Genomic DNA, 25,805 nt, shown 5'->3' on the forward strand with positions numbered 1-25,805 from the left:
TATAAATAAATGTCAAAGTAGTACTGTTAAAAAAATATTATTAAGATTTAGTAAAATTTTTCTCAGTGTAAGATTAATACGTAGAACAGATTTGCACTTTCTGTAAAACAACAAATACGTAATCATAGTTTATCGCACTATTGCACAAGTGTCGAGATGCAAATATACAATGCGTGTTTGCGAAATATTTTATTTAAATCACAAATACGGGAAAGCAGGCTCGAACGCGACGACACGAAAACGAAATTATCGTTTCCGTTTTTCCACACGAGTATAAAAATCTACTGTACCACGGCGCTAAGCTGTAAAAAGATTCGAAATTTGTAAAAGCGATCGAAATAGCTACGGTCCTAACCGCCAGTCGGCCCTAGAACACCTCGACAGTACCCAATACTTCCTTGTTCAGGCCTTTTTCGCACACATTAAACTGGAGAAAGCATTATCTTTTGCTTCTCGTTCATCATTCTCACGCACTTTTTTTCCTTTCGCACTCTCTCTCTCTCTCCCTCTCTCTCTCTCTCTCTCTCTCTCTCTCTCTCTCTCTCTCTCTTTCTCCATTGAACGTAAAACTTGGCACTTATGAAAATTAGAAATCTAAAGCGGCAGAGGAAGATCGTAACGATGAGGAAAAAACTTTGAATCTGTTTTGTTACATGTGAACATCAACGAGCCAAAAATACTTGTCGATGTTCATATTGTGATAGTTTCATTTTCTACATTTGCTCGGTATATTTCATACATGATCTAATACTTTATATTAAATAAATCTCGATAATTTCATTATTATTTACGTATTGTTTTAAAAAGTAAATCATTTATATAAAAAAATCAAAAAGGCATATTATACGATAAATCAGTCATCAGTTGTAAAGATTCCGTTCAAATTAAAATTAGTTTACAAAAAAATCGCTTAAAAGTTTAATAAAATTTGGCACATTGCAGTATTATAATAATTTACAACGTTTACTTCATTTTAATAAAAATTAAAATATTAAGATACCTAAACATCTAATTAATTAATTAACAAAGTAAGGAAAAATTGAATACACATCGTTACGAATTTCACTGCTTAAAAGCGAATCCATCTTATGTTTTACATTGCACGTATTTGGGTAGGAAGAATTTATTTTTTTTTTCAAAGACTCTTCCTAACAACAGTAAAGCCGACATGCGTATGACACAAAAGATGGACATTCGTCTTTTATTGTGTAAAGTAAATTAGTAGACAATAAAGTTCTCTCTCTGTTATATGTATTAGAATAAGTTGAGCGTTTTCTGTGTAATAAATATTTCCACGGATTATTGATAAAGCAAGATTTCTATTATATACGCAATGAAAAATTTTGCAGCTGTCCAATTCAAATTATCACTTAATAAAAATGTTTATAAAAAAATAATGATTAATAAATATAAATCTTTTCATAACGTCGTAATCTGCAAATCAATATAAATTAAATTCCTGCATGCTTTTTCTTCTGCATGACTTGGCATATGCTTCAAACGGTTTATTGCCATCTGTTTGGAATTGATTTTACGATAGCATATATCTTCTATTCTAATTGGCAATTGGACGAAACGCTCAACGAATCTAATAATCGCGCAAATTCTCATAGTACAATAACGTATTAACACATAACATATGATACAGTCTACAGGCTAAAATGTACTATATGAACATAACTCGAGTGTGTTAAAATCATTCCTAAGAAAACGCAAAGTCGTTACAATAATCGACAATAATCGAACATCTTATTGCCGTTTATTTTTTACTTAATGTACGAGATTAAAAAAAAATTGCCTTTCCAACGCGGTTCCAACTCCGCTCTTCCTCTTCCATCGACCTTCTTCTCTTTCTTCTCTCACTTTTCTCGTAATCGAATTAATCTCCTGTGTGTATTTTCTTCATCTCTTCTTTTCTTTCTCTTTCCTTTACTGCTCCACGTCATAAAAAGAAGAGCACTTGATTTGTTTGTGATTACTTTCATTTTACATTACCACACGACAAAGCGGACAGAATTTTGACCAAAATATCGCAGGCAGATTTCAAACGAAGAAAAAAATGTAAGAATAATAACGCCAAAAATAAAAAAGAAGATAATCACATCAATCATGCTCGAAATAAAAATCAATAAAGGAATAAAGGTAAAAACTTCGTTACTTGTAGGAAATTTAATTGGAACTTAATGTGGAATGTGTATTTGTTAAATTTTGTATAATTATTTCAGTTTTACATAATTTTCTTTTATTAAGTTATCGAGCTATTTTTATCTTTTTTAACTGCGAAACTGCAGTTTTGTACTTTTATTTCCCAATCACATAACAATGAACAATAAAGAATCAATTTTACGTTATAGTGAGTGGATTTGGTGAGCGAATTTGAATGATGAATTTACTTTTTAAACCGCGTCAACACTTCATTAGTACAGAATTACATCTTTTTGCAAAAGAAAAATTCTAGAGATATAATGAATTGATCTATAAGTTTTAGTTCTATAATATTTAGATCTATAATTTCTAGTGATGTAGACTAGATTGTTACTGTAGAGTAGATTGTCATTTTTCTAAAATAAATATATTTTTAATTCGTATTGTTTAATCGCGGATATTAAAAACTAAATAAGTAAATATAACTTAGAAATATATACCGACATTACAATACGACATTTGCCAATATCATGATTTGTGTATTATATGTTAATATAATTGCGATATTATTGCAAAAAAATTGAAAGCGGTAATGCGATGAGAAATTATCTTATTTGTTCTATAAAAAGGTATAATAATATAAAGAGAGTGGATAACATGAATTTATGTTCGCAAAATCCATTAAATATATGAAATGGAAAATTATCACATTAAATTATTATAAGCAATAATTAACTTTCATCGCAGAATGTACACGTATATATAAACATATTTTACTATTATAATAAAGAGTGTAAAAATATATGAATTTTCGTTACATAAAAAAGATGAATCACATAAAATAAAATAAAATACAATAAAATCTTAATCGTGCATTTTCTACGCATTGGTTCGAATTGCGTCAAAATGCTACAATCATTTATTAACTCGATAATATGCTAATTTAAAAAATATTAATTACTTAAAAATATTATATTTCATTATTTGTTTCGACTTTTTTGACGCAATACAAACATGTTCAACGAATAAAATACACTTATAGTTTTAACATATAAAACAGATAAGCACAGGCAGACAACAATTCAAAATCACACCATGCGCATACTTTACAATGCCGAATCGTCCATAAATAAAAAAAGGAAACTTATCGGGAAAGATATTTAATTTCAATTTTCTGACTGGATTATAATCGCAATAATTTTAGCTCTTTACTTAAAAATAAATATTACTAATACTTAAAATCGTAAAATTGCTATACATAATGAGAACAGGATAAAAATTATGTTATATGATTTTTTCAACTTATATTTGATTTAAAAAATGTTAATATTACTCGCAAATATATTTTATATTACAATTTTTTTAAGAAAACCACTACCGCAATTATAAACTAATCAGAAAAGCATATTGTTACGGTAAAAAGAAAAAGAATACGAGGCATATTCTCCAAATTTAATCAATTAAGTAATTAAAAATCAGGAGGAGTGGTGATATGAAATAATTAATTATAATAGATGCAGGAAGAATAACGATGATTACACAAACGACAAGTCACAATATGATATTGGATCAAGTCGAGGAGACGTGCGCGATTATATGGATCAAGAAAATGTACTTACCACAAATCGATTGACTTTGACCTTCGGTGTGCGCGGGGACTCGTTAGCCTGCGAGCCGAGGGACTCGAAACGAGCTCTAAGACTGCTCGCCGATTCTATGCTGGACTGCTCGCCCGTACCCTGGGCCATCTCTATTTCGGCGACATGGTGATTGCTGACCTTGCCGTCGGTCTCCTCCCAGTGCTCGAACTTAGCACGTAGAGTCTTGGCGCGCGCCGCATTCTGCGCTTGTTTCAAGAATTCGTCCTCCACCTAGCCCGATAACAGGCGAAATGATTCCGTGGATTATAGGGTGGAGTCGTGTCGATCGGGAATAAAGAGCTATTTTCCCGAAATTTTGTACGCGGGACAACGACCTGTCTCGAAAGTTCGTGCCGACTTTTTAAAGCTGTCTAATAACACGTTTAGGCAGTCTTGCTCTGGCCACTTTCGAGATTTTGTAGATCATCACATTTGTTAGTAATTAGGAAATTATATATATCCGGCGTGAAGAAAAAGCTTGTTAGAAAAAAGCAAAAAGAAGAGATAGATTAAAAAATTTCATAATTGAAATTAATAATTCAGTCTTATTTTAACGTTACAGTTTACGCAAGAAATACAAAACAATATCTATAGAAATAGAAAATTTTGAAAAGATACTAATTCGATGTTATGAGACATGTAACTTTTATATCGTTCTTATTGTAGTCCTCTTATATATTTATATCTTTTGTATTTCTTAAAAATTTTTCAATTTTTTGTTAATAAAAAAGTCTTGCACGAGCACAAACCTTATCAGAAGCACGAACGTAGTTGGGATCTCTCTCCTCAGCGCTTTCATCACCGTCGGTTTCCTCGCCCTCTTCATCCTCGCCTTCCTCCGAGTCCGAGGCCGTTGCTTTGGCGAATTTATCCTCGGGGGGCGGTGTGAAACGTTTCAAGGGCTTCGGGCCCTCCGGCAGTTCTTCCTTGCACGCGTTCTCTTCCATCTGCCGAAAGATGGACAGCATCTTCCTCGCAGTGTCTGTGCGCACCACCTCGTCCACCCTGTCGTCGGCTCTGACTACATCTGGATCGCGGTAAATCTCGCGATCCGGTGAATCCATCTGCGAAAGAAAATACATGTTTAACATAACAATCAAATGTAAGTTTAAAAAATCACATAACTTCATTATTATCCCGTTATTAAATAAAGCAATTTTAATTCTACTTAATTATTATTTTTATATAAGATAATATTGAACTATGTTTTCGTAATAAAATTATTTCTTTTATTATCGGAACATGTATTGATTTTTTGAATATATTTCTAGTTGACAAATTCTTTAACAAATTTTTTCGTCTCGCATCATACCGAATACTTTCAATCATATAGGAAGTATATTATATATTATTCTGAAATTATCTTTTAATTAAATTATATAATTCAAAACCATATCTTTTTTTAATTTAATATGAATAGATTTTAAAATACAAAGTAATTATTTTTATCAAAGAGATAAAATTAAATTGTACAAATATATTTTATATGTAAAGAATTAATTGTATTAATTATTTTAATAATTATTAATAATTTATGTAAGTATTTAATTTTTGTACATTAATTATATTTACTTCTTTCTTTTTCATATTTTTTAAAATTTTGTAAACGTATAATATATCATGAAATTATTGCAAGTTGAATATATCTTCGACGTGTATCAACATATTCATTTATCCACATAATTGATGCTGTTTCGAAATTCGTAGAGAGATTATATGATAAGACGACAAGGATAGATAATGCTCGATTAAAAGCACACCTATATTGTTTATCGCTTAATAATTTTAAACTAAATGTTTGAGTCATAATATTGAGTCGGCGGAGAACCCAGCTATAAGCCGGAGATTGAATGGCCGAAATGTTTCATTTTACAAATCGTATCCGGCATGAGTCACTTCGAGGATTCTGAGTCAAGCGTGAGTGCGGTTATAAATCTTATGTAGAAAGTACATATATAGACCTTTTTCTTTTAATAAAAAATATTGTTATAATGATATCAGTAAACGTAATATATTTCTGAGAACTTAAATAATATTTTAAAGAAAAAGTAGCTACATTCATGGATAAAAAAATCAATTGCACTCAAATTACAATCTTGAAAAAAATCAATGTGCTCATGGAAAAATAAATCAATAAGAAGCCATGCAACATACATAAGTGAATTAATAAACATTAGCATGCTTTGCATATTTCAACTAATTGTAAGATACTGCAATATAAGGGTTTCTATTATTATATATAAAACAGAGTCTTTCTTTTCGAGACAAAGGTTTTGACCCTTCTCAATCGCCTGATCGGTCTGTCGACGTTTATACTATACCTGAACCCAAGTGGGTCAGGTAAGTTGAAAACCTGATTGCTGTAGAGTGATCGAAGGTTGTTCGCGTCTTGCGATATTTTAGGAAGACCACCCTTGCGCTAGTTTAAATCGGGATGGGACTAGGACTGTTGACGAATCGACTTTAATTAAACAAAAGGGTTGCGGTACCCGCTTCAAGGTTAGCATTTAATGGCGACAAATTGACAGGTTTAAGAGTGGTATACGCACTCTGTAACGGTCAATTGCCGTCACTTGATCTGTCCATTCGCTTCTCGTTTATGCCAACGAATCAGTACTGCAGCAAAAAGTGTGAGTCGTTTATTTTGAGAACAAAATTCTTAAGAATTTAAAATAAGCACGTTATATATATTACTGAAAGGAAATAATTAAAGTAATTAGAATTGAAATAAATAGTTCGTATAATATGAATTAAAGACGAAAAAAGCGACTATGTATCATACGTTTCAATCATTCTTTGCATTATTAATTAATCGTTTTTAATTGTTTTGCAATGGAAAGATAGAACCGAAAAAAGATAACTAAAATTACATTGTACAACAATCAAATTCTCTCTGAAATATCGTACTACATATTCTAAAGATTTTTTCACATTGAACACGATGTCGTTCATAAAATTGCACATTGTTGTAGACTTTAAAAACAAGTTTTCATTTTGTTGTAAAGAAAAATGTTAAAAAAGTGACTAAAAACCCATTTCACCTCATTTTACTTAACATTCTGATGAGCTACGCAAATTCTGACAATCATGTTCAACGCAAAAAAATTTTCGGAAAATTCATTATGACACTTTGAAGAGAAAGAAAAGTGATTTTTGTCGAACAGTACTATAAATCGATTAAAGATATTGAATAATAAATAAACGTCAAATTAATCCAGTGAGAACTTTCGTTTGAAAATGTCAGGAAATGGAAAACCGATAATTTCCGTGCAATATTAGATTACATGACAGTTTACCGCATTTAGTTTTGAATTAAGGAAATCTCCCGTCACGATACACAAATGAGTTATGTTACTGTTTATTTTTTTAAATTAAAATTGTAAATATAAATATTACACAGAAGATTATATAAAAATAAAGAATAATAAATTAACAAGAAATTGACTGTAAAAATGGTGGTTGCTGCCGCAAAGATATTTCTGTATTCTCTAAAATGAAAAGCACTTCGAAAAGTCTCTAAATTATGCTTGAGAAGTCTCAAAATTAAAAATGCTTGAGAAGTCCCTAAATTAACTCTGAATTAAATCTGAAGATTACAATTTTACTTTCGGTCCTGACAAAATAAAAAGAAAAAAAAAAACGCTTAGTAATATCTTAGTCGGATTTCGCGCTGTGGTAATGGAGTCGAGAGGATCTACGGGAGAGTACTTCCAACGGAATTCCATAAAATCACCAGTCCAGAAAGGATATTTGATCACACGGTATCCCTCTGCCGGCACGTCAAGCGGCAAATCAAGCTACGGCGAGATTGCGCCCCCCCGAGCGACGTCCGTTCCTTCATCGTCGACGGAAACGCTCTTATAATCACACGACGAAGAGATCTCGATTGTATATTCGTCGGAGGCCACTTACGAACAATTAACAATTCGATGAAAACACATTGCGGTTGCACATATTAATCGTTCGCTCTAAATATGTCTGAAGTAATTGAAACTTTCATATGAAAGTCTCACACACGCAATTTTCGCTGTATCTGCAAGCGCATCAGAATGTAATCATTCAATACAGAATAATTTATGATTACGATCTCATATGTTAACAAACATACAGATAGTATTCCGAAAAATACGTTCTGCGATTTATACATTGAAAAAAAAAATCTTAATTTCGAAGAAATATTTCTTTGCTCGTTATTCAAAAAAATTATTTCTTTAAAACAATATCTTATTGCACAAAATATATTATTTTCAAAGAAATTTTCAATGATCCGAAGAAATAATTTTTTTTAATACGAGAAATATTTCTTTAAAATTAAGATTTTTTTTCAGTGTATATTAATATATAGATCGAATGCAAATGTAATTAAACAATTAATTGATGTGCAAATTAATTATTTGAAATTAATTATTTTCAATTGTCCGTAGCGGCCATGAATTGAAACTCAAACATTGCAATTTTTAGAAAGCTTGGATGTTAGATATCAAATATAGTACTTCGAAAAATTCAATCGCGCAGCAATACTCCGAAGTAAATGGAACGTTCATGTACATGAAGTGTGTAATTTTTATGGAAAGTAGAACACAATATTCCTCCTTGAAGAAACCTCGATTACCAAACGGTATCTTGAAAAATTGATTGCAATCGCAGAGCATAATTAACGGCCGCATCGATTGCTTTCCAATTAATTGCCAGAAAGTCTTCCCGTCGATCTTATAAATAAATATGTCATTCATAAAATATTAATAAAAAAAAAATCTTCAATTATAACCGGAGTATTAAGTCTCTAATTTCACAGTCTCTCAAAGAAGAATATGTAAATTATTCGCAGATCGTTAACTATGAACCGAAACGCTCATTATATCCAGGTATTAACGATTCATCAGCCTGCTTTTTGCACCACTTTTTCGGAATGTGCCGCTCAGAAGAAACTTCGGGTAACTAGGTGTTAAAAGCACAGTATTTCCTATCGCAATTACAGAACCGAAGCGTTCGTCGGACCGATAATTACCTTTCCGTGATTATTAAAGCCCCTTCGGCGAGCGGAACGAGACTGAGCGTCGTCGTTCAAACTGCGCGAGTCCGGTTCGCCACTTCGGCGCGCTTCTTGAGGGAGGCTCTCCTTCTCTTCGATTCGTGAGAAGTTCATACGGACGGCGCGACAGCCGGTTGCTATGCCGTTCACAAGAGGATAGGGGACCGACGGTGTGTGCCCTCCTCCCCTGGGAGTGTGTGTGTGTGTGTGTGTGTGTATGTGTGTGAGAAAGAGTTACTGCGAGAGGCCTCGTCGCGCGTCGCGCCTTCCCTCGGTTAAGGTTCCCGGGCCCAACGCGCCGGTACCCGGTCCGCTTGTGTTGCCCCGCTTGCTCTTCACGAATGGAAGGATGTAGGAATACTAACGGTAAAAGTATGGCTGCTGCTGCGCTGACCACTTTGGGAGGGGGTTCAAGGACAGCCCGGTTTGTTGGAATCGACTCGTTGTGTCGTGCGTTCCGCGCGAGGCGCATTGCCGCCGGTTCCCCAAGAGATGCGCGAGGCCCCCTTTTATTTAAGCCGCATCCGCGAACGACAGTGAGACTTTGATAATTATCGATAAACTCCCATCTCACGCCGGGGATGTATTGATAGATGAAAGAAGGCACGAGGGGTTGCTATCCCGGTAAAAAATTTTTCATGCGTGAATATATATAAATGTGAATAAACATACATAAGCATAAATATTCATAAATACGTATATTATATATATGAAATACGTCCATACATGTTCTCCTTTCTTTTAAAAGGAAAATTATTTTTTTAGTGTAATAGAAATAATAATAGTAATGTGAAAACATTAAAAATAATTAAAAAGGTAATTTTCGCAACTATTTGTTTTAGAAAAAAATCACGTTTGAAGAAATGTAAAAAAATTACTTACGCATAATTATATATAAAATTATATTAAGTAATAATTATGTATGAGCATTTTTTTTACATTTTTCTAAACTTGCTTTTTTCTAAAACAAACAATGCGAAAATTATTCCTTTAATTATTTTTTATGTTTTTACATTACTATTATTTATTTCCATTAAAAAATAATTTTGCAAAAGAAAAAAGGATGTATAAACATGTATGGACATATTTCATATATAATTATACATGTTATAAATATTTATGCGTATTTATGTATGTTTATACATATTTATACATATTCGTACATCAAAAATTTTTATATTTTTACGAAATAACAAACGTTTCATTCTTTGAACTCTAATACGAATATTTCATTCCTAAGATATACGTACAATATCAGAAACAAGATTTATGATTCGAACGGAGTACTTTCTTTGTTATAATAGGAATAAAATGTTATTTATAAAAAACACAATTTAAATACCTTATTACTTTTTTATCATTCGGAAAATTTGTTTTATCTGCAATAAAATATCAAAAAATTACAAGGGGAGTCAAAGAGAATGCAGGTGTTGCTTAATCTTGGACACGATCTAAAGTAAAAAAAATAATTAAATATATTGTAAGACTCGGCTTTACTCGGAATAAATTTGATTATATTAAAACGAGAAAGAATCCTCTTCAGTCTGAAAAATGTCGAAACGTTTGAAAATTACTATTAAAAGTTGTTTATTATTTCAATAAAGTTTTATTATAGCATAAATTATCTTACTAGGCTCTAATAGCCTTTCTCGTTTTAATATAAAAAAAAACTTGAAATTTACTTTTAATTATGTAGGTATGGCAATTATAATTTTAATAATTATAATTATCTTTAGCCAAAATTTGGAGTTGATATTTTAGACAAATTTTGAGCAATTAAAGGATAAATGTTATTTAATGGAGAGTTATGTGATCGGAAAATAATACAAAATCACGTTAGTGTTTTTAGTAGTCAAATAAAAAAATAAAACGTACATAAAATGCAGATGATTAAAGACATGATGCAATTTAAAACAGTCAAACATTTCTCGCAAACATTTCTCCTATCTTAATTGAAAATGAGATCATGCTGTTTCTCGTCAAACCAATATCTCCTTTTACAATACGAATTATCTTTTGTATCTCTAATAATAAATCGTGTTAAGATATCTTTACATTTTTTTTCTTTATCAATAACCTGAAAATCCTTCAGATTAAATCGATAATAATATCATTGATAAATGCAATATACTCGGAATACAATATAAATATATAATTATATACTCGTATGATAATAGTACTTTCACAAATAGAAGAAAGTCATTAAAATAATTCTCCAGCAACAGACTATAAAAACTTTATATAGGTATCTATTTTTGTTAATCTAATAATAATCAGTCATTATTAAAAATAAACAATATAATTTAAGCGATAAAAATAAAATTATATTCTTTAATTCGGGTATTTAATTATTCCTGCTTACTACATTCTTATAATTCCATAGACGGTAAAAATTCTTAAGCAAAATCACTCCATCAAATAAATCATGTAGTAAGTCATGACCGTTTAATTAGTCGACACGCATAAGATTGTTAAAGAAAATTAACACAAACATGAATCAATCAACGACAACAAAGTCGAAGGATCGAACCTTGACTTGACCGTCTCGAGGCGGCGTAATGCGAAATTGCTTCCGCTGTTTCTCCGGTTCCTTATAGGACTCAAAGAATTTGAACTTGTTCGAAATTTCCGACGTTTCTACTTGGATCTCCTCGGTCGCATCTGAGCTGCGCACCACATCGTCTGAGACTTGACGACCCATGAACGCCTTTCTCACAAATATTTCAAAAATTATCATTACTGGATGCGTTATTGACATTGCGTATGCGTTTAGTGAAGAACCTCACATTCGAAAAGAAATACATTTGCCTCGAAGGTATATTTCCTTTGTTTAACTATATTACTTTGAATCTTATACTAATCAATGTCACAATCTAAAGCCTTCTTTTGAATAGAAATTATATTAAACAAATTATTTAAATTTTTCAACATATATAGGTACTTACTAAGAAAAAATACATATTTTAATAATTTTAGAATTAATTTTCGAAGCTATAAGTGTTTAAAAGACTGTATATAAAAAATAGAAACATTTTATTCTCGTAATTTTAGCAGACATATTCATGTTTTAATAATTTTCAAAGTGAATCATAAGCTTCGGCTTAACTAAATAATGTACAATAGTAATGTATAATAATGTATAATAGATAAAAGTGACTGAACTTACATCTCGTGCACGTCGTGAGGTTTCGGTTGGCGTTTTTGGATGAACTGGCGTCACTGGACGTCCTGTTTTTGCCGCAGTCGCGTCTAGTTCCAAAAAGAGTGACCGGGACTTCCTGCTGATACCTATGTTTTGCGTGACCAACATATATTATTATAAATATAGATTATCATAAATCACTCATAAATTTAAACTGTCAATTAGTACAGATACTTTCACCCAGCGCAATTCGACAACTCATAACAGCCTATTTTTGTTCGGGACAAAAATAATTTCTCATATAAAGTCAACAAATAATAATATGACCTCTTAACACAGTCTTCTATTCAGTAGAGAGTTTTTGCGCGGAATGTCTCGTATTATAAGAAATACTAGGTTACTTTCTTTTGAGTTTTTCTCTCGAAAGAGTTCATATAAGACAGGTATAGATTAATATCTATAAGATCTTTAAGAATTGTTAATCTGTTATATAAAAATTATTAAGTGCTTTCATTCGCGTGCGCGCACGCAACTTGAATAACTGTTTATATCTTTAAAGTATGAAATGGTACAAACGACTTGTTATATATTTCTCACTGCAACTGGACTTTCGTTACATGGGTACTTCTAAGTTCATCACATAAATTCCTCTCCATTCCTATATGATCACAATTATAATGTAACAAGTAATGCGATCAAACATTTCGTCAGTCTATTTCAAATTACCATCTTGACGTCTAGGTCTTTTCGCAATTCTCTAGTCTTCGCGATTTGCAAGTCATTTAATTGCTGAAAGTCCATTTTATACCTGCTGCGATCACCTCCTCGTCGGCTTTCTCTGGTTTTGGTTTACTGTCAGTTTCGTCGTCTGACGCCGCGATTGGCTCGCCCCGTTCAAATCTCTCTTTGAGGGAGCGAGCGTGGGTAGTCGAGTGTTGAATCTCCTCTGCTGCATTTATCTTCGTAACACGGTCACTTCCAGCTACCGCCTGTTGATACATTTCCTTCATCTTACCCTGTTTACCCTGAAATTGAAGGAAAAGAGAAATTTAAAAAATGGCATTTTTTAAATTAAATTTAGCAAAGTGCGATGTAAAGGAAAAATCTGTCGTATTTAAAGAGCAGGTTTCTGAGGGAAAAACTGGTTAATACATAAACGTTGCGAAAGAAACGTGTGCAGCTGTTCTCTGACAGTTCAATTTACACTTTTATGGTATTACACACGTAATGATAATAAAAAAGACACAAGCATCTGCGTTAATATTATAAAACCGTTATAACGGACGTGTGACTTTTTTCTTAAACCAATAGTATCATAAAATAATAACAACGAAGCTCATTTCTTTCGATCTTATTTAATATTATTCTTTATAGTTTCATATGATAAATTACTGAAATTACCAAGAACAACCGCGAACGAATTCCTGCGATTTCTTCCTTCCTAGCCTCGCGCTGAACCTCGCGTCTTCCCTGCTGGCTGGTGCTCTCCCAACGATTCTTGATGTCGTCCATCTTCGAAAAGCTGATCGGTCGTTCGCGTGTAGTGCGTTTTGACTTTACGATTTCGGTTTCCACTTCTAAAATGAAAAAAATAAACACAATTACAATACAACTTAATACTTTGATTTTTATAATCAATCTCCTAACACCATAATATCACTTTATACTTAACTTTCATAAATTAAATGTAAATTGGTAAGACTTGTTAAAATTTAATATTTTTTATTAGTGGATATTCAATCCATGTGCATGAAAAAAATACGCGGGGTAAGGATAATAAATATCAAATTTCGTCATAAAAGATGAAGTCGTAAGTCACAAATCGATGACATGATACTTATTACAAAATTATGACATAAATATGATGAGATACGTAAGCTTACATAATATGTAATATAAGTTACCAAAATATAACTTATTTTTCTATGCAATAACTAACATTCTTCAATTCTGAAACTCTATCCTGCACCCACATAGATGTGTATCAATTGGATACGCATGACAGTCAAAGTGTTGACATATAAATTTTTTTATCAGAGACAGATTAAAAAATTTGTATTTAAATTGAAAATTTATATTCAACAAGTCTAATAAATCTATAGATTTTTATTGCGTATTTTCTTTTTTAATATTGACAGTATTTTCTTATTGACTACCTTCGGTTTCTTCTGCCTCCACTTCATCCTCACTTTCGCTGGACTCTTCATAAGGTATGCCATTGAGAGATTCGTCCGCCACGCCAATGTCCATGCCTTTCGCTTGAAATCTGGATGAGAAAACGTACGCAGTAGTTATAGATACTTTGCACACGATGGATGCGCCGTTACAGTTGTTGTAACATATTTACTCTGTATTTTCTCGAGTTTCAAGTTACAAGAACGAAACTGCTGACTACTGAATACCATGAAAACCTCGTTTATACCGACTTATATCCACACATATAACATACTAATAAAAAATTACCAATTTATATTTAAATTAACAATTGCCATAATAAAAAAATCCGAACATACGATATCACGATATCACGAAATCTTTTAATACGTTTTTTGATAAATACTAATTGTAGGAAATCAAAATCATAATATAATTATAATAAGAGAGAGGGAGAGAAATATTATATTTATATAAGTGGAACAATTTCGCGAATTAAAATTTTTATTATTTTTAATTAGATTTGAATTATTACTCTAATCCTCTATGTAAAAAATGTATGTAATAATTAATAATTGTATGCTTTGTCGTTTCGAGAAATACCCATCCGGTGAAATTACAGGCTTATTATTATCTTCAACAGAAGTAAATCTGTGTCACGGTATATCATGTTTTAAAATTATCATTGCTCATAGAGAGAGAGAGCAGTATATTATCTAAGAAAGACACAACTTGACTTTACTATCTAATATTTATATATATTTATACATATGTACTAACATTGTCGAGAAAATCTTGGAAATTTTATATATAGTATAAATATACAGATTTTTTAAATTAAAATAATTTAATCTGTAAAAATATATATATATATCCCAAGAAATATGTCACCGATTACTCACTTGGCCAGTTTACTAAGGATGCTGGGTGATCTCTTGACGGCGATTTGTGATGGTGATCGTTCGATCTCATTGGTGTTCTCCGTAGTAGCTTTCTCAAAGACCTGGAAGCGCGACTTGACGTTTAAGCTTGAAAGTTCTTCGAGTCCCAGATCGGGTTTGTCGGAAGCTGAAATTCAGATGGAAACCTTCTTACTTCCTCTCTTTTAACGATATTCATAGCTGTTCAAACATTTCAACGCCCTCTCTTTTTTTTCTCCGGCGGTAAACTTGTTAGACCACTCGAGAACGACAATTCGCGGAAAAAGCAAAGTTGCACACACTATATGAAAATTCTGAAGAGCATCGGAGAGAGTTAAAAGGACTCATATCGAGAAGAGAAAGTTGAACTTATCGTCGTAATATGATAACAAACTCAGGTCAAACATGAGCCACAGCGTTCAATTTCAAACATCGATCATGTTACGACTCTTACAAATTTCTTCCCATAGATGTCACATCGCATACCACTGCGACGAGATATTATCCAATTGTTTACTCTCGAGAGCTATTGATATATCGTATATAACGTAATATTATTCTTACGATTTACAATCGCACATCTCTCGCAAATAGCAATATTTATTTCTTCATTTCAATCCGCTAACAATTTTGCAAACTACTATATGTATGGCTCTCATATATTTAAATAAATTTTTTAAAAACTCTGACCGAGTTAAATGAGATAAGGAAGACACATAGGCAGATATGTATATACAATATGTTAAGATACTAATTAAGGAGATTTTACTCGTGAGTTTAATACATGGAGCGTTAAGAATATTGTCACTAAATGATGTTGGCCACTTTTTCATGCAGACAAAAAAAATTAATTTTAATATCGAGAGCAGAATTATGTACAAATTACATCTTAATTCTACGGAATGTATCAGTAATTTATATTGCTTTGTAGATCCCGAGAAATGCATGCCGACTAATGAAATGCCCGACGTTAATAATGATTCATGTCCCGTTTTATTAATCGGCACACCAATGCGGGACACGTTACGCGATTTGATGCACAGATAAATTTTCGATTCAGCAACCAATCAATGGTTAAAAAGCCACTCGCAAAAGGGACACATTGAGCGTTAGGAGCAATCGCCAGATCGCGTTCCACGCCACTCACACACGTTGAACGTTGTTGTTGCTGTTGTCGTTACCTCTGACCACATCGGGCGGCAATTCTTTCGGCTCGTTCTCCCGTATGATCAGCTCCGGCTTTCGAGGTCGCACTGCGGAGTTCACAAGACAACTCTTTGTCATTAACGATACCTCTCGTTCTCTCGGCGCTCGGACGCTTGCACGTAATTATACGAGGGGGAAGAGAAGAAAAGAGAACTGTAATTCTAGCCCCTGCACTAAGGGGCTTAATAAACTGGGTCTTAGACGACCCACTGACGACACTCGGGCCCTCTAAGTTATGTCCGCACATTAAGGCAGCCATTACACTGTATACCTGAATTCCATACACTATTGTCTTCATTGCACAGAGAACTGAGACATATTTCTTACCATTATTATTTATCTTTACATCAAGGATGCAATCTTACTTTTATTGTCTACAGTTTTACAAATTCATCATTTGACATATATATATATCGCGCTCTTAAAAGAAAACAAGGAACATATGAATACGTACAATTATGATTTGCAACGACTGGAATTAATCAAGCACGTCGTTAATCGTGGCGCGAAAGGAAATCACGATTGACGACGCCAAGAAAGCAAACTTTATCTCTTCCAGTTTTCTCGTCCATTCCCATATCGAAACATATCTATGTTTTTATATTCCTTTAATACACCCTGACTGAAGATTGGGGCTCACTTTGTCCGCACAAAGTTCGCCTCAGAGAGATTAGCAACGAGATGGAGAGACGATGGAATCCACGGTTGATCGTTTAAACGTCTACGTTAAGATTTAACGAGTAATTCGCAAAGACGATCCATTTAAGTAGATTAATATTGCGCAGGATGGTAATCATCTTACCAGGTTGGTCGGACTCCTCGACCGGTTTCGGTTGGAAGAGTTCCTTGAAGTGTGGCTTACAGTAGAGCTTACTCTCGTGGCTCTCATAATTGTCCACATTGAGCTGCTTACTGCACTGCACGCACCGGAAGCAATTCTTGTGCCAGACCAGACCCTCGGCCTTTGTCTGCTCCATTTGGAACACGACCTTGCCGCAACTGCGACAGTTCGTATTCGCATCGGCATTCTGACCCACCTGCAATGCACCAGTGCGCCAATTAATTAGCACCTTCACAACTTTCACTCTCCCCCCGTCTACGAAGAAACGAGAGGAGGATTCTCTAGGTTCGATTCGATTCGATTAAACGCACGCGTATTGATGTCCCGTACATGGAATTTAACGTAGCTGAATTTATCATTCAAAAAATAATAATTTTATTAAAGCGAGGATATTTAATTTAGGAAAGATTTGATTTTCGAATGTGGAGTAATATCAAAGGAATTAGTTACAAGCAAATTGTTCTACATTTCTTTCGTTTCAAACTACTTCTGAGTATGACTACAAATTAAAACGTCTACGGTTGTAAAATAAAAATTGTAACGACAAATGTTTTAAGTTTAATACAAAATAAATAATAAATACTTACTGCATTCAACTGCTGTTGGACTTTCCCCGCATCAACCGAACGCACATGAAGAACTTTCTTGCTAAGAGCGTCGAATTTATTAAAGCTCGATTTCTGTAAATACAAACGGCGGTAGTATCAGATAATAAGCGCTACAGTCAAGAAGTTTAGAAAGAAGAAAAAAAATAAAAAAAAAAGACTCGAAAATACGTTCCGCAGGCATTTATTTTTTTCTAGAATTATTAACGGAGCAAGAAAATTTTTCAGCAAACCTTTATTATTGTCGAAATAAAATGCAAGCAGAAATAAAAGAAAAAATAAGCAGATTCAAACAAGTCGTCATCATCGTGCGCAATTGGAAACTGTACGTGTAAAATTATTAAATAATTATAAATTGTCCGCATATATAATTGAGATATTCAATTTGTAATAATTCTCATAAAAAATAATTTTGATCAAAAGAAGGCAATATTGTTATGTAATTACGTTAATAACACAATACTATAAACTCCATTTCTACATTGCAATTTCTGATTTGCACGAGGATGACATTTATTTTTTGAGGAAAGATCGTACAAAGGTCTGAAAACGGATAAAATCAATCGTAAGCTAAGCAAGCGAAGCATATGTTTTTATCTTTTCTTGGGAGTAATAAAAGCAAGAAAAAAAAAAGAGGAAAAAATTCGGGTTGTACCTCTGTACGAACCGACCTTATCATGCTAAGGTTTTATCTTTTTTTCCTCGTCGGGGTCTTACCTCGAGCTTCGGCTTCTCGCATGCTCGATCCTTGTCCTTACCCTCGTTCGTTAAACTTGCCAAACTACAATAGGAAGCCCTCTGTCTCCCCAGGGGTTGGTTTCAGTGATTGTCAATTTAGGGTTTCACATGCCGGGAAGAGGTAACGTCGCGCAACAATGAGAAGAAATGGACCGCCCGTTAGTATGGTTTGGTGTAAAAAGAGACACAGGCGGATAAGATTTAAGCCGATTACTGTGTCTCAGGACGCAGCAGTTAGCGGATTTGCCGACATTCCGCAGTTATGGTGTCATCGAACGTCGCGGCCGGCGGAAATTTCAAAATTGCGATTTGCACATAAGTAGAAATATCCCTCACGCGGTTGAGGACGAGCGTGCGTTCTCGGAGGTGGAGACAACGCAACGATGCTTCGGGCTAATATTTACTTTCGAGAGTATCAATTTGTTCCTTTTTCCAAGACCAACATTCTGTTGTACACTTAATAAAACGTATGCATTATGTTCTTGAGACGAACGTATGCAGGAGAAAACGATTTTCCACGAAGAACCGTCGCTGGGTTACCGTCTTTAATATTGCGGCTTAATATTAAAGACATCTGCTATACGAAGCACCGCATTGCTAATCGGTCTTTCCCTAATGCAATTGAATATTGTATTCGCAGCCTGTTTCTCGCGTTGAATTATTTACGATTTCTTGTGTAAAGGAAAAAAAAAAAAGAAATCTTTTTTACCGTGGCAAGCAAGAAAATAAGCTACTTTTGGCTCGTATGGTGTACGTGTGAGGCGTTTTAATCGCTGATCGAAGCTGTGCCAACTGCTGCGTCTGATGACCAAGGAAAAGGAGAACGAACAAAACGAACGGACAAAGAACAACATTGGAAGTAGCGCAGAATTACCGTTCAATCACGTCGGACGATCACTTTGCGTCACAAATTCACTCTTTATCTCAAATTGGCTTTGCTTCGGCATCATCACACGTTATTAAATATATCACGGTGCACTCCTCGGTAAAATAATCGCAAACTTTTAGTTGGTCTACAAGTATATTATCAATCTTCTAACGCAAGTACTTTATTAATGCCATATTTTTATGCGATGTATCATGTTAAGAATCAAGTTATTATGCTATTATATTACAATATATTACGTTCTCTCTTTTCTTAATTATTGGAATAAAAGGAATTTTAAATTAAATATTATAGTTATGTAATTTTTAGGTATGAATAAAGCAAAAAAAACTCATTAAAATGGAAAGTACCACACTTTAAACGTCGTTATTTCAATTCTTGAATTTTAATTTAATTGAAAAACGTAAACATATCGCGTTTATTACTCTTTAAAATGTTTAGAGTAAATCTCACTGTTCAGAGATTAAACATTGAGTCATTCTTCGTTAAGACTGACTCTTTGTTAAGGCTCAATTTTCACTCTTTAAAGTAAGATTCTATTTAAAGAATTTATAAAGAATAATATTTATTTAATTACATGCTTATCATTACTTTTTATTTGTTTTATTTCAGAAGCGATTATAAAATTAGCTTGTTTTAATTTCGCACATTCCAAATAAAAGTAATGACTGACGTTTCTTTGCGACGTTTAACGAGCGTTCTGATCTCGATTAACTAATTCACGATTCACGAGAAAGGTCGACCCGCTTTTCCCGCTTTTCTCTCCGCATTTGCGACGGAAAATGCGAAAAAGCACACGAAATTCCGACGGAATGCATAGGTATTTTAAATGGTGCCTTCTCATCGGGAGGTGAGCTTCACGTCAAAATCCCGATAACCGCGTGACCGATAATATCGGGGCAAAAAACTTGTAATCGACATCCGGACCCTGCGTTTCCCCGTAATCGACTGAAGTAGGGCAAATAAGTAGTCTGTTATTATCAAGTCGGCCCTTCCATAAATGGAGAGACGGCATTCGCAGCGTGACGGTAAACTACTCCGGTATACGTGTGCGGCGAGTTCTCGGAATTCGTAGCGGTGTACTTGACCGAGCATTTATTCCGGAGAATATTTATCCGATATTTATCCGAATATTTTTACAAAGCTCTTTCCATACTATTCTTTATCATTAAATTATTCTTAAAAAATTATTATTTCTATAAGGATTTTCAGCAACGTGAACGTTCGAATACAACGTTCAAGCTACGGACGTTGCGTTCGCTTCGCGAATTTAAATATTCGCAATTAATGCAAGCGCGGTAAATGCGTAATCAGCCGCGCCGCCAAGTACCGTAGGATAGAACGATTACACGCCCACCGCGGGAGGTTCTATAGATCGTTACTCCCGAGTAGAAATTGCCGATTGCGAGCTTTGATAAAGTTCTAGTTTCATTAGACTGAGCTCGCGAACTTTATCTAACGTTATTCCATTCGCTCGACTGACTTCAATGTTGTTCGTGCCGTTTACGAGAGGTACTTACGAGGGCCTTGACCGACACCCTGGCGAAGACGGGTGCGTCTCTGGTAAACCGCGAGTAACCCTGCTCGCATACTCTCAGATCACCCATAGACCTCGCCTTCTACGATCGGGGCGAGAGCATCAACGAGAATACAAATTAGCGGTGAGTCGTTTCGAGAGACGCGAGCTCTGTGAAATATTGATCGCAAGCGATAATGGAGCCGCCTCACCAAATAAAGATTTCATAATCATTAGACGTTTTTTAAAATTGCTAAATAAAAATATTTCAAATTTTGATGATATCTTATTATTTTATTTTTTATTGTCACGAGACCTCGTAACATTATTTGATGTGACGTTAATTAAGAAAATTACGAAATTGTACTTTGTCGGAAATAAACTTTATTATCTCGCGTAAAAAGATAAAAATACTTTCTATAAAGATATAATTACTCAGAAAACAATTGTGCTATTATTAGAAATTTGTGTCACAGAACTCGCGCTCTAGACTATTAGTATACTATCAGGATGTTTATTTGCTTGGAATTTACGTAATATTGTCGCCACATTATAAAGCAAATGTCGAAAATGGCTCATGCAACAACAAAAGTTACACAATGCATTTTTCATTCCTGTCGTACGCCAGAAATTAATTTGCAACATCGTTAATAAGCATTCGCATGCTTGCAAATTTTGCCTAGCAGTTATCGACCCCTTCTTACTTTATTACGATAGAAATCATAAATGAATAAAAAATACCAATTATTAAAATTTGCGAAATATCGCGAAGTATAAATGAAAATTTATTCAAGTACACCTGGTAAAAAATTCTTCATGCATGAACATGTATAAATATGTATAAATATACGTAAACACGTATAAATATTCATTAATTATATATGAAATACATGTCCATACATGTTCATACATTCTTTTTTTTTTTTAAATTACTTTTTAGTGTAACAGAAATAATAATAGTAATGTGAAAACATTAAAAATAATTAAAAAGGAAATTTTCACACTATTTAAAAAAAAAATCAAATTTGAAGAAATGTAAAAAAATTATTTATGTATAATTAAATATAAAATTATGTATGAGCAATTTTTTTTACATTTTTCCAAACTTGTATTTTTCTGAAACAAACAAAAATTATCCCTTTATTTTTTATGTTTTCACATTACTATTAGTATTTTTATTATATATACCAAAAATTAATTTTACAAAAGGAAGAAGAATGTATAAACATGTATGGACATATTTCATATACATGTTTATGAATATTTATGCGTGTTTATGTATGTTTATATATATTTATACATATTCGTACATCAAAAATTTCTTATCGAGATGTAGTTTATTAGAAAAACGCGGCTGCTTCAGATAATTATCATAAAAAAATAATCTCCCTTTAAAAGAATCTTATTGTCTTCTTAAATATACGTTTAAGATTATTATCTCTCATTAAAAAAAGATTGTATGGAAAAAGATTGCTAATTTAAATTAGCCAAAATTTGCACGGCTATTATAACATCGCTTTTACATTTACATTGTACAATTACATCGACCAGGACAAAAACAAACACGAGACATTCGCGATACGTGTTTGGACGAATTAATACAGTATACAAACCTCTTCAATTTCCATCGCATGGCTCGCTTTCCCAAAAGTTGCCTGATCGCCGTCACTCATGTTCGAGATGTCGCCAAAGCTGCGACACTGTTAGTGACAAAATATGTATCTGACAAATGTATCACATAGCTATTAACGAAGCAGATTTGTAGCGAAAGCGTACATTAATTAAATCGATATCTCGTCAATCAAGAAAATTGGCCTTTTTAATTTTACGGAGGAAAGACCGTAACGGAGTAATTGGCGACACTATCTAGCGTGTCTTCTTTATGTGTCTCTCCTTTCATTGCAAACGCGATCATGCCGGCTACATGGTTGTTACTTACTAATTGCTTGATGGACACGCCAGTCGCTATCCGCTCCCTGCACAACTTCTCCTGATCACTACGACTCGTCTCCGAGACATAGTTCTGTGTCTGCATGCGCAAAAAGAAGAACAAAAATGCAAGCGGATCAGTATACATGCAACAACAAACATGTACGTTCGGGACGCAGCCTTACGCGGTCACAAAATAACAATTACGCAAACTACAATTTTTGCTGAATATTTATATTATTTAATTACATATATTATATGTTAATGTACCGATCTTCGCATGTATAATTCGCTCGAACTTACTTTAAAAGGAAAAATATATTTCTTTACTTTGTGAGAACAAATTACAAGATATGCTCGTTATATCGACTCCATTACGCTTGCTTGGGTAAATTTTAACATTCACTGGATCACGCTCGTGCGAGGGTAAAATTACACATGCAATTCCCGAAAGTAACAACGTAATTTCGTCGGTAGGTTTAATCAAACAACATAGGTAACTTTTAATTGCTTAATGGAGTAATTGTACGTTTACTGCGCCCGCCGTTAATTATTTAAAGTCCATGTTAGCCGTTCTTTCATATCTAGTAGATCGCTTGGTGAGTGGCCGGGGTCAGGAAATCTCTATTCGCGCGCCTATTCATCTCGTCGACTGACGAGAAACAAAGCTAGAAAATAGTACTTGCATCTCGCATAAATGCAACGCGTGAATAGCGCTCGTCTCTGGGAAACAGTTGTGCCGAGAGAAGTCAGGAAAACGAGAGGAAAAAGGAATGTCTGAGAATAGAGAGCGTTCCGCAAGATCTGCCTTAAATGTCAAAAGTGCTCTTTACGATGAATTCTATGTTAATCCTCTAATAATTTGAACGTAAGCTACTCTCATACTAAAGATTAATTTCTAAGACGCGTAATATCCATTAATAAAATTAGATCGACACTTGTAAGTGTCTGAGGATCAAATTACATTTCTGACTGTAATTGTTGGCGTGTGTAATTTGCAGTTAATTCTCAGATACGTACGCTTCAGCGCAACTTACCAGTGACTTAACATTGACGTTCGATAAATCGTCCTTGGCGGAAAAATCGATCATCTCCGAATGCGATCGCTGAGTGCCCGTATGCATGCTTGCGTCTTGTAAGCTACAGTTCTGATGGAAAAACAAAAGAAACACGAACACACTGAGCATGCAACTGCATGAGAGATTAATAAGCTGCGTCTACTTGCTAACTTGCGCCGAGCCGTTAGTCGAGTACGATAATCAAAGGTAGAAATAATTAATTATTACACGCTCCACGTCGAGTCTGCCAATCATTTATGACACATTCTTCACAATTCAATTTTTAGAAATACAATCAGAGACACTTTAAATCCCACTGAATCATGCTTATTTATGTTTCCTTAATAAATTATAAACTTTGTCCATTTTGTTTCTTAATTTTTATTTTCTTATTCATTTTTACATTGTCGATCACTTAACATTGAACTCTATCTTTAATACTGACTGTATCGTTTTATACTACGCCTGTGATATTTTAAATTATTAACTATTTTTTGCTACTTTTGATGTATTTTTTTCAATATTTATACGTATTATACAAAAAGCTTTCGTTAGCCAATTTTTTTACCTTGCACAGATGTAAGCTTCTTTTAAAAAAATATATAAATAATTTGCTACACGATCTCGTCCGCACAGACACACGCACGTAATTAGATGATATCATACAAAAAAGCATTCATGAAAAAAGAGATACATTTACACATAAGTATAATCTATATTTTTTAATAAAAAATATAAATGTAATAATGATACAGTAATAGCACAAACTCAATGCTTTTCTTCATCGTTTAACTGATCCAAATGTTAAATATATTATTTAACAAAGTAATATCGTCTAATTATTTTCTTTTCTACCGATGTTAACATCATACATGATTTTCGAAACGGAAGTAAGCTGCTCCACTGCAGCTTGACTGTAATTGCGCGCAGAGGGACGAGTCCCGCAAAAAGGAAACGTCGCAATCTCGATCGATATCGTCCGCGCTCTACTTAATAGCGCTCCGATATCTGTCGCGATCACGTATCAGATCCCTGATTCCAAGAAGAGCGTCAGACGGTAGAAAACTCGCTCCTATCTGTGCCGACGAAATCCGGAAAAGCCAGAGCGAGCCGACGCATGCAGATGCGATACCAAAAGCGCGAGCTTCCGGTTTTCACCGGCGCGACCGCGCCGGTGGCGAGTTTTACCGGGTAACGTGATAATTAGCGTGATAACGGTTCCACGCACGGTGATTTCGTACTCGCGCATCTCGCACATGTCGGAGAACCGCCCTCAATTATATCTCTTGAGAATAGCGGCCGGTATGACCAGCGTTTACTTGATGAAAAATCGCGCTGACATATATATACACATGTATACGCGTATGTATATATATATATATATATGTCTTGTCAATAATCAATATAGAACGTAGCAAATTAATAGGTACAATATAGTCGGGTGACACAGCATGTCCCAGAACAATCGTGGTTTTTCTTCATTCACCGATCATCCTTTTACCAATCCGATAAATCGTTCTCAATCGAAAATGCCGATAAACCGATAATAACGACGTGGCTTTCACAGTGGATACGTAGAAGTCCGATTTTTTTTTGTTTCGATCGATACCACGTGAAGTTTAATTCAACAGAATTTTCTGATACCCTATCAAATTTTCATTCGAGCAAGACTGCCACGCTACGACGATTAGAGAACACGTACCGGTGAAAGGATAGCTGCGGGACATCCCGTGCACACGTGCGCGTCTATCAAAACGATTTATAACTCACCACGGAGATGTTCTCCTTCTCGAGATCGCTCTTCTTGCTCTTCTTGGTTTTCTTTGTGCGCGGCGTAAGGTTCGGCGAGGTGGCATCGTTACCAGCAACGCCCTCGATCTTCTTCTTCTTCGTTTTGGTCCCACCTTTCGAGGAGGTCACCACGGTGGAACTCGCGGTCACCGTTTCCTCGCGGCTTTCGCTCTACGATGAAAGAAAGAAAAGAGATACATAC

The 25,805-nt window shown here is 34.0% G+C and overlaps 1 protein-coding gene across 9 annotated transcripts in view; it reads right to left on the reverse strand.

Moving 5' to 3' along the window:
* Positions 1 to 25,805, reverse strand: part of LOC108748331 — a 75,368-nt gene that overhangs the window by 3,751 nt on the left and 45,812 nt on the right. For 3 of the 9 annotated variants that reach the window (XM_018486406.1, XM_018486405.1, XM_018486408.1), the window contains exons 3-19: positions 25,583 to 25,774; positions 23,792 to 23,902; positions 22,765 to 22,854; positions 22,439 to 22,525; positions 20,830 to 20,928; positions 18,403 to 18,483; positions 17,668 to 17,760; positions 17,042 to 17,276; positions 16,215 to 16,286; positions 15,016 to 15,181; positions 14,116 to 14,225; positions 13,361 to 13,536; positions 12,768 to 12,984; positions 11,984 to 12,105; positions 11,348 to 11,524; positions 4,535 to 4,849; positions 3,765 to 4,016 (exon numbers count right to left, since the gene is read on the reverse strand). In XM_018486406.1, coding sequence (XP_018341908.1) covers positions 3,765 to 4,016; positions 4,535 to 4,849; positions 11,348 to 11,524; positions 11,984 to 12,105; positions 12,768 to 12,984; positions 13,361 to 13,536; positions 14,116 to 14,225; positions 15,016 to 15,181; positions 16,215 to 16,286; positions 17,042 to 17,276; positions 17,668 to 17,760; positions 18,403 to 18,483; positions 20,830 to 20,928; positions 22,439 to 22,525; positions 22,765 to 22,854; positions 23,792 to 23,902; positions 25,583 to 25,774 — 2,595 coding nt within the window. Of the gene's footprint in view, positions 1 to 1,602; positions 1,933 to 3,764; positions 4,017 to 4,534; positions 4,850 to 11,347; positions 11,525 to 11,983; positions 12,106 to 12,767; positions 12,985 to 13,360; positions 13,537 to 14,115; positions 14,226 to 15,015; positions 15,182 to 16,214; positions 16,287 to 17,041; positions 17,277 to 17,667; positions 17,761 to 18,402; positions 18,484 to 20,829; positions 20,929 to 22,438; positions 22,526 to 22,764; positions 22,855 to 23,791; positions 23,903 to 25,582; positions 25,775 to 25,805 lie in introns of those variants that run through there. The other 6 variants (XM_018486409.1, XM_018486407.1, XM_018486411.1 and 3 more) reach the window with 6 other exon arrangements.

This window comes from Trachymyrmex septentrionalis, unplaced genomic scaffold (assembly GCF_001594115.1).
Source record: "Trachymyrmex septentrionalis isolate Tsep2-gDNA-1 unplaced genomic scaffold, Tsep1.0 scaffold22, whole genome shotgun sequence".
NCBI classification, from domain to species: Eukaryota; Metazoa; Arthropoda; class Insecta; order Hymenoptera; family Formicidae; genus Trachymyrmex; species Trachymyrmex septentrionalis.